General features: G+C 41.5%; 1 protein-coding gene across 1 annotated transcript; it reads left to right on the top strand.

The window, feature by feature from the left end:
* Positions 1 to 426: 426 nt before the first annotated feature.
* On the top strand, positions 427 to 9,960 carry dusp3a (dual specificity phosphatase 3a). Its single transcript, XM_061233180.1, has 3 exons — positions 427 to 605; positions 8,381 to 8,607; positions 9,752 to 9,960. Exons 1-3 carry the CDS (start codon positions 427 to 429, stop codon positions 9,958 to 9,960), a joined length of 615 nt encoding a protein of 204 aa, XP_061089164.1.
* Positions 9,961 to 10,298: the final 338 nt, after the last annotated feature.

Below are 10,298 nucleotides of genomic sequence, written 5' to 3'. Positions count from 1 at the left end.
AGCATTAGGCTATTTTAGAATGCATTTTTCAGTAACTGAGTATAACCGTAAATTCATTACGCATCCACCCAGGACGAGCAAATGGTGTATTCTCAAGTCATGATACAATAACTGGTAAATTATAAATTACTCTGAGCGTGAACTGACTTTGGAGACAGTCCCTTTAACAGTCCATTCGCAGTCGTGTTTGTCGTTTTGTGGTTGCCACCCGCGTGTCACTGTCCTCCACCAGTTTCTATTTGGATTGCCTGTCTGCCGGGGGCGAGTCGGGGTGTGTCTGAGAACGAGGGAGCGAGTTTCAGATACTGTGTACAGAAGACCCCGCTAGTAGGATAAAGAAATGCAGCAAGATCCTAAATTGACACCTCGCCGAGTAACACAGTGAACTGACACTTGTTCGACCCTTTGGAGAGATTGCCTGAAAGCATGAAGAAAAGCCAGAGCCCGGCCAAAGCACTGGCTTTGGCTCCGGTTGAAGTCAGTATGTCAGACAAGGAGGTTTCTGTTCAACAACTCAACGAGCTGTTATCAAACGGCAGTGGATTTTATAGCCTACCCACACAACATTTCAACGAGGTCTTCCCCAGGATTTACGTGGGCAACGCGTAAGTCATTTCCCTTTTTAAAGGGTTTACACATTTCCCCCTCCAAACAGCAGCTATAGCCTATTTATCTGATCACACAGTTATTATTTAATCTTCCTTAGCAACGCGTCATCATCTGGTTCAGCGAGTTGCCTACAATGAGAAGCTGTGCTGTTGATTCACAATCTCGAAAAATAATAAATTTAAAGCAAAATAATGTGGATCGCCCGCACAATCCGCTGATTAAATTGTATCCTATTCGTCAAATATGTAGTCTATTCCACAACCAGTTTCACCAATATGTTACAACGCATGCGATTGAGCCTCAATATCGTTTGAAATGACAAATGAAAGTGTCTCAAATGCAAGTATTTAAACTTCAATTCACTGAAATGTGGACATTTTCGGCTAATCTCCATAGCTGCATGTTTCCTGCTTCAGTGTGGAAATGACAAATATGTGTAAATAATCGAATTTAAGATGGGGGAGAAACTGCCGTAATAAATATTGGAATGTAGCCTATAGACACTCCTCTCGTACGGATTGGTCAGATCGCACTACGGTAAGGTGCTTTGAAACGAAGTAAGGCGTGTTCTCTCTGAGGAAATGGCAAGCACTTTTCAGTATAGGTTAAATATAGCCTATAATCACTTATTTTATCCCAGCGATATCATGCTGCTGCCAGATATGCAGTATATACCAAAATAATTATTTTTCCAGACAAATGTCCACAACAATTATTTTCTTATCTACTGCATATCTGGCAGCGGTGGTTTATGGCTCATTTAACACCTTGAACCCTTTATTACTTAAAGCCATTGAGCCATTGACAAATGTCTTCCATACCGTATCAGCATAATCTACAGCCGAATCTAGTCCCACCCCCAATTCCCATAGAGATCCATTCAAATGCAAAGAGTTTTAGTGTCACTTGTAGGCCAACGTGAAAATAAGATATCCAGACTCTGATGTTGATAGGTCACAGACATCAGGAAGTAAGGATATGCAACAAAATACTAAACATGACTACTTTCATTTACGTAACATTGATTTGTTCCAAACATTATGGAGGGCACAGTATCTTCATGCTGGGATTGATTGAGGTGTGGAAGGGATCTAATAATGATTTAGTGGTGCAGCATTTGCCTGTGGATGATAAGTAATTCATACCATGACTCATACATGCAGGGTCATTAAAAAAGTCCTTTGAGACATCTCATATTTTCACAGGTATTGAGTATTAACCAATACAAATATTGATTTGTAGCTAGCTATTGATCTATTCATTTATATATTCAGCAATCGATACATGATCTGTTATCATGCACGTTTATATATGGTTACAATTATATTCCATGCAGTTTTGTATGTAGGGACAGATAGATAGACATGGGGGAAGTTGCACTCAGTGTGCAAGAAAAGCCCACACCATTGTAGCAACTGGACCATCTTTGACCGAGTGACACTGTGGTTCTACAGCTCTACTCGGCAGTGCCTGGGCTCTGCACACTTCACTGTTAAAAGTTATCGAACCTCCTAATGTGTCTAATTCATCACTTGTTTGACTACAATCAGTGGCAAAGGGCCAGGAAGGAGGGCAGCAGGAAAGAATGCAAACTCTGTGTAAGCTTTCCTGCTTGTTTATCTGGTTTTGCAACACTATATGCAATCACTCTTAATGGACTGTGGGAGCACAGCATGTTAAGAATTGCCTCTGTCAAGGCCTGCAGCCTTTCACAGAACTCGAGACTGTACCCTGGCCTGAAGAAGACTGTAAAGGCCAGCTGAGATTTTTAAAATATGTGCTGTTTTGACCTCTCTCATCCTTGTATTATTTGTCTTAAAATATAAAACACTGAAAAGTAAAAAGACAAACACTTAGTGAGGCCAGTAGATGGAACGCTCACACGAGCAGGGGTAGCAAATAGGATAAGGAACTTGATGTAATTATGATGTAATTATAATCAAGGTAAATCCTGTAATTTTGTAACAATTTAACAATGTTCAATTCAATTATGCATAAGGGTTCTGCAAGACAGTGCTACACTTTTTGGAGTTTATCTATTTTGTTTGGAGTTATCCCAAACAAGCCAGTCATGATTTCTTCCATGTACAATTGACACATTTGAAATATTAATATTGGTGCCACTATAAATAGATGCTTACTGGGTCATGGTTCCAAATCAATTTAAAAAGAAGTCATAAGAAAATAATTTCTTATTGTTCATTGACAAGGCTGGGTTCAGTGTTGTTTCCGCTATCACATATGGATTACTATTTTATCATTTGCAGGTGGACTTTGTGCAAGAAAGCTTGTTGGAGGCCATGAGCATTGATCATATTATCTTGTAAATTAGTATTTTCACAATCTTTGGCTCAGTGATGTCACCGATTTGCTTAAGATGTCACCTCAATTTGCTGCAAAACTAAACAAGGCCACCAAAGCAAAGCCATTTCTGAACACCACCAGATAGTATCTGCTCAAAAAATGCATCAGTCATTTTGCACAATTGAACACAAGGCATGATGTCCATCATGGCTGCAGAGTGTTGAGCCATGAATGGAACAAATACTCTGCAATAAGCATGTTCACAAACATTCTTCAGCCCTGCCGTGTTCTAAAGGTCATTTATTGAATGGGGAATTCCATCTGTATCTCCATCTGTGACGGTGATCATGTGACTTGCTGTAAGGATGCTTGTTGTAAAATGTTTTGATTAATGCACAGGCAATATGAAAGAACTCACTAACTTGGTAGGAGCAGTTTTTGCAGACATTGGCCTCATCTGCTGGTGTGTACACCAGTGTTTGCAGTGAAGGGCAGACATCATCTCACCATGTGGTTCATTTGTGGGGATTCTGTTAATAATTTATGGGCAAGCGCCTGCAGAGAGCACAGCCCTGTTCTTATGAAAACGGAATACATCAACACATAGAATGGCATTCAAAACATAAAGAATGTGGAAATTATGAATTATTTTAAATTATTTGTGCTCTGCAAAAAGTTCATTTCAGTGATTAAGTATGCACTATTCCACTGTTAATATCCCACTAATTTGATTAATGCTGAATGTAGCATCTTTCTAAAGGAAGTATTTCTCATATAGCATTTTACAGAAATTGAAAGCCTTCACTGATCTGACTGATTAAATCTCCTTGTATGCAAATATGGAACCTTTATCCTTCATATTGTTTATATTACTGCCCTTTTAAAATGCATGAGACGGCCACAGCAGGTCCAACAGCGACAATTTATTGACTGGGATACGCAAGGTCGGTGGTTCTAATCCCGGTGTAGCCATAATAAGATCCGCACAGCCGTTGGGCCCTTGAGCAAGGCCCTTGAGCAAGGCCCTTAACCCTGCATTGCTCCAGGGGAGGATTTTCTCCTGCTTAGTCTAATCAACTGTACGTCACTCTAGATGAAAGCGTCTGCCAAATGCCAATAATGTAATGTAATGTAAGTCTTAAGGAACTTCATGATACATCCATCTACTGTATATTGACAATCGTTGGTGACATCCATTAGAGTGTATCCACCAATTACTACCCTCCACACTGGCAAGCACCCATCTCTTGGGAAGCAGCCAGCAATGGCCAAAATTAAGCACATTGATGATTGTCGAGTTATTTGGGTTTTTATTGCCTCAATGCCTGCCTAAACTCAAAAATGGCTCATAGAACAAGAGAGACAACTCAACTCCTTTCCTTGCATTTATTCACAACAGTGACATCAGGTGTGCAGAGTATGAACATGCCCAGAAAATGAATACCCACTTCAGCAATTGTTAGAATATGCCTTTTATTGTCCGTGACTAGGTCAGAGTTGTAAACCATTAGTGGGCATGGGGGAGCCAGCTGTTTTATTACCCTGCATTGCAAATAAGTAACTTATAAGAATATAAACTGCTGTATTTTTAACAATTTGTGGTTTATATATCACAGTTTTGGGCGGCACGGATGGTGCAGTGGGTAGCACTGCCGCCTCACAGCAAGGATGTCCTGGGTTCTCATCCCCGTTGGCCGGGGCCTCTCTGTGCGGAGTTTGCTTGTTCTCCCCGTGTTCGCGTGGGTTTCCTCCGGGTACTCCGGTTTCCTCCCACAGTCCAAAGACATGCTGGTTAGGCTGATTGGAAAGTCTAAATTGCCCGTAGGTATGAGTGTGTGAGTGTATGGTGTGTGTGCTCTGCGATGGACTGGCGACCTGCTGGGATAGGCTCCAGCCCCCCTGCGACCCTGTTCAGGATAAGCGGGTTCAGATAATGGATGGATGGATGGATGGATATCACAGTTTTTTGTATAACGTAAATTTGAATGCAACAATAATTTGAGACATCGAAGACGTCAACCACAAGGGAACAGAGTGGATGGGGTTAATCATCTCCTTTCACACGTTGGCTTTTTTGAGTTTATTGCAATAATTGAGTCAGGGGTGCCGATAATTCTGGAGCCCACTGTATATACTCAGTGAGCACTTTATTAGGTATTTATTAAACTTATTTCTACTTCTACTGTTGTAGCCTATCCATTTAGGGTTATGATGAGATATGTGTTCAGAGATGCTCTTCTGCATACCACTGTTGTAATGTGTGGTTTTTTTTTTTTGTGTTTTCTGTCACCTTCCTGTCAGCTTTGACCAGTCTGGCCATTCTCCTATGGCGTCTCTCATTAACAATGCATTTCTGTCTGCAGAACTGGTGCTCACTAGATTGTTTTAGTTTTTTGCACCATTCTTTGCAAACTCTAGAGACTAGTGTGTGTGAAAAACCCAGGGGCTCAGCAGTTTCTGAGATACTCACACAACCCTGTCGGCCACCAACAATCATTCCACTTAGATCAAATTTTTTCCCCATTCTGATGGTTGATGTTTACTGAAGCTCCTGACCCGTATCTACATGATTTTATGCATTGCACTGCTGCCACACAATTAACTGATTAGATAATCACATGAATAAGTAGGTGTAATAAAGTAAAAATGTTCCTAATAAAATGCTCAGGGAGTGTATATACATATATATATATACACACCAATCAGCCAAACATCAAAACCACCTGCTTAAACCAGTTTGTTTCATGATTAAAAATGCAATATTTCATTATATCATATGTGTACATAATAAGCAGATAATCACCAGTGAGGGGTGCATTGTTTTGTTATTGAAATATATTGGTACGTACTGGTGTTCATGATCATGTATATCTTAACAGGTGCTCCAGGACCTGTATAATTTTTCATTAAAAAAAATAAAAAATAAAAGACCACTGCCATATTTCAAAATGCATGGGATCTATTCCTTTTCACCACATGCAGTACCATGTAATTCCAATGGAGGGAAGAACGGTGATACTGATGTAGGATTAGATGCCATGCATTTCTAAATATGGCTGGTGGCCTTTATTTAAAAAAAATACGAAACATTCTTCAGGTCCTGGAGCATCTGCTGAGATGGACATCATCATGAACACCAGTTCATACCAAGATATTTAAATAACAAAACAATGTGCATACAACATTTCCATTTTCATTTAAATATAAAACTTTTGAATGCAAATCACTTGTGATTATCTGCTTATTTAATTATCTGCTTATTTATGTACAAACATCATATAATGAAATATGAAGTGTGTATAGACAACCTTATACAGTTCAAAGCATTTTTAATCATGAAAAAACTGGTTTAAGCTGGTGGTATATACAGTGCAGTACAATTTCTGTTCTTTCAGCTGTGTAGGATTTGTAATAAAACAATGAATGAGAGGTTAAATTGCAGACTGTCCCCCCCCCCCCATTTTACGGGACCAAGAGTACCTGGACAGTTGGCTTCTCAGCTGCTTCTGAATAGTCAGGTGTGTTAAATTGCTTCCTTAGTGCAGGGATAAGAAAGTTTTCAGTATCTAGTTTTGATTCTGGGCTTTTGATTGCCTTTGTGGTCTGTTATTGGCATTTATCAACATGAGGCCCAGAGCCAATTACAGTCAAGGAAGCCATTATGAGGAGGAAAAAAAAAGAGCCAAGTGTGGAGCCAAAAAAGAACTGCCCAAGAACCAAAGCTCATTTGCAAGACATGGTTGTGGGCGTGTTAATAGTTCGCACAACTCTCCAATTACTTTTGGTCCCATGAAATGGCGGGACTATGTATAAAAAGGGATGTAATTTCTAGCTGATATGGGTATAAATACCATCAAATTAATGGTGACAGATATTTTGACCTGATTATTATTTCATTTCACCACTGTCCAAATACTTATTAGCACTGTATATTTATATGCTATCATGTCAACATGAACCAGAATATCTAAGGCATGTTTCCAGTATCTTGTCAAAAGTATGGCACAAAGATTTTTTATATTTATTAAAAAATAAAAATAATAAAAATTAAAATTAAAACTCCTCCTCGGGCACTATAATAGTCTTTAAATTCTCGCTTTTGGAATTTCCCCATTCTTCGTGGCAGAAAACTTCTAGCTCATAAATATTATTCGGCCTCCTTTGCATGTACGGCATGTTTGAGATCTCTCCACAGATTTTCAATAATATTCAAATCTGGGGACTGCGGTGGCCATTCCAAAACATTCAGCCGTCTTTCCTGGGGGTACTTCATGGTTGATTTCATGGTCGAGATGATATGGCCTGAAGAAGAATTGGGATACTTTAGAAGGCATTGAGCTACTTCAGAATAAACATTTCAACCATACAATTATATTCACCTGACTCATTGAAGCCCTTACAAGTAAATCACTTGGGTCTGGGCCTTAGTAATCATCCTTTTAAAAAGTAACAGAATAATCCAAAAGGGTTGCCAAACTTTTGCACAGGGCCATTTCCCTTTTTTATCATTTATAAATATTAAAAAATGAAAATAAAAAGCAATCTTGCTTTAAAATTAGCAGAAAGGTCCAAACCATTTCGAGTTCAGGTTTGCTTTCAATCATGTACATATCCATTATAACAGACATTTAAACCAGGGGTGCCCATATTTTTGCACCTCACTGTGAGTGCACTCTGTGAGTACTTTATTAGATATTTATTAGACTTAAGTCTTCTGCTGCTGTAGCCTATCCACTTAGAGGTTTCATGCTTTGTGTGTTCAGTGATGCAGTTCTGCATATGACTGTTATAATGTGTGGTTATTTGCGGTACTGTCACCATCCTGTCACCTTCAATCAGTCTGACCCTTGTCCTCTGACCTCTCTCATAACAACGTTTCTTTCTGCAGAACTGCTGCTCACTGGATGTTTTTTTTTGTTTTTTTGCACTATTCTCTGCAAACTCTAGAGACTGTTGAGCTTGAAAATCCTAGGAGATCAGCAGTTTCTGAAATACTCACACCACCCTCCCTGGCACCAACAATCATTCCACAGTCAAAGTCACTTAGATCACATTTCTTCCACATTCTGACATTTTGTCTGAAAAACAGCTGAACTTCTTGACCATGTCTGCATGTTTTTTTTACATTACATTACATTACATTACTGGCATTTGGCAGACGCTCTTATCCAGAGCGACATACAGTTGATTAGACTAAGCAGGAGAAAATCCTCCCCTGGAGCAATTCAGGGTTAAGGGCCCTGCTCAAGGTCCCAACGGCTGTGCGGATCTTATCATGGCTACCACCGGATTAGAACCACCGACCTTGTGTGTCCCAGTCATTTACCTTAACCACTACACTACAGGCCGCCTGTTTTATGCATTTATTTGCTGCCACATGATTGTCTGATTAAATATTTGCATTGTAAGCAGGTGTACAGGTCTACCTATCATTTATATAGTAAGATATAGTTTCTCTCCTTGGCAGATTTGTGGCTCAAAACGTGATGCGGCTACAGCGGCTTGGGGTAACCCACATCCTCAATGTTGCCGAGGGCAACTCCTTCATGCATGTCAACACCAACGCAGAGTTCTATGCTGGCACTGGCATCACCTACCACGGACTGAAGGCTAACGACACTGAGCACTTCAACCTCAGTGCCTTCTTTGAAGAGGGGGCTGACTTCATCAACAAGGCCCTGGCGCACAAGGACGGTAAGGGTAAGCCATGACTCCCTCTCTCTCTGGTGTGGTATTGGTTTTGTGCAGTGTTGACGTACCTGTTGGAGAATGAGGTTATAGCTGTGCCTGTTGAGCCATGGAGTATTATTTTGCCTGATTGCTGGGAATGAGGGAAGAGTCACTCTGAAAGGCAAAGATTGGTATTATTTACCCATTTCCGTGTCTTGAGAAGATGTCTGCAGCATCAACAAGAGAGTGTACTCCAAACTCTAATATGGGCTACAGTACAAATTTGGTATTGTAAAAACAACAAATCAATTGCTCAGGGAAATACTTGGACTCTGTGTCACCTCTGAAGATTTTAACACTTTTGTTTGTACCCTGTAGAAGCCTGCATGAAACAGTAGATTCAGCTTACTTTTAAAATTGTTGCTATGTACTATGATGCATTTAATTGGTGCAGACAGAGCCCTGAACTCTGCGATTTATCTGCATGGATTTTATGCCATCTTTGACACAAAAAGAGCAATTATAGAGCGCTTTAATTCCCAGCCATTTTGGCAGCAGCACTCTAGTGTAGTAAATCAGTTGCAAAAAATAGGCCAGGACTCAAATCTTAACCAATGAGGTTCCAGTCGATCTATAATGCTCTCCCTACATTGCTGCCACGTTGAGACGACGTTGCCGTTTATCTGCTCCATGATGACTATACACGCTGTCTTGGAAAGCAGCTGACTGCAGCCTCCTGGGGGTTAGGCCTGGTCCTGATACCTTGTAGCAGCAGTAAGGATACAGTAGGCTTTGCATTGATCCATGTATCCATGGGGATAAAGGAGCTGCCCAGGTCATTTGAAAGGCGAGCGCATTGCTGTCAGAAGCAACATCAGGTTTCAGATGCTCTGCAGAATGTGCAAAACAGTGCAGGAGTTGGCAAGGCAAATTCCTCCGGGGGCGTCAGCAGGTCGATAATGAATGCGCAGAAACAGAGAGCAGGTGGGGGTACGGCATGGAAGCGGATGTTGATAAGGGAAACTGTGGTTGACATTGCTCATCTGCTGTAGGGGTTAGGCCTGCATTTGCATCTCCTGGCGCAGTAGGTGCTGCACTAGGCAGGTTCGTACACGATCGTCTCTTTCCCCCGCTCCTGTCCTGAGCTCCTGTTTCTCTCGTTTCCCAGGGAAGGTGTACGTGCACTGCCGGGAGGGGTACAGTCGCTCCCCCACTATGGTCATCGCCTACCTCATGCTGCGCCACAAGATGGACGTGAGGACGGCGCTGGCGACCGTGCGGCACAAGCGAGAGATCGGCCCAAACGACGGCTTCCTGCGGCAGCTGTGCCAGCTGAACGAGCAGCTCGCCAAGGAGGGCAAGCTAAAGTCCAAGTGAGGGAGACCCCCTCGCTCTTCTGCGGTGACCTGGGCCCCCCCGACCAACCTGACCAGGCCAGCGCACCCACACACACCCCAGTCATCACACCATCATCTCCATCTGCACAGGCACACCCTTGGGTCTGCTGTCCTGGCCGGGCTATTGTAGTCAAGCTCTGCCTACATGGAGGATGAGAGGGGTAGTGGGAGGAGCCTCTTGTCTTTGCATCTGCACTATAATCCCTCCACCTACTTCCTTTATTGTGTTTCTGGGGTGCTTACAAAATGTACTACTGCCAGTCCTCACAGGTTGCAATTTACTTTTTGTATTGCTTTTCAAGGTATCTAAGCATTTTT

This window comes from Conger conger, chromosome 2, assembly GCF_963514075.1.
Source record: "Conger conger chromosome 2, fConCon1.1, whole genome shotgun sequence".
In the NCBI taxonomy this organism is placed as follows: Eukaryota; Metazoa; Chordata; class Actinopteri; order Anguilliformes; family Congridae; genus Conger; species Conger conger.
This window is presented reverse-complemented; position numbering and strand designations above follow the sequence as displayed.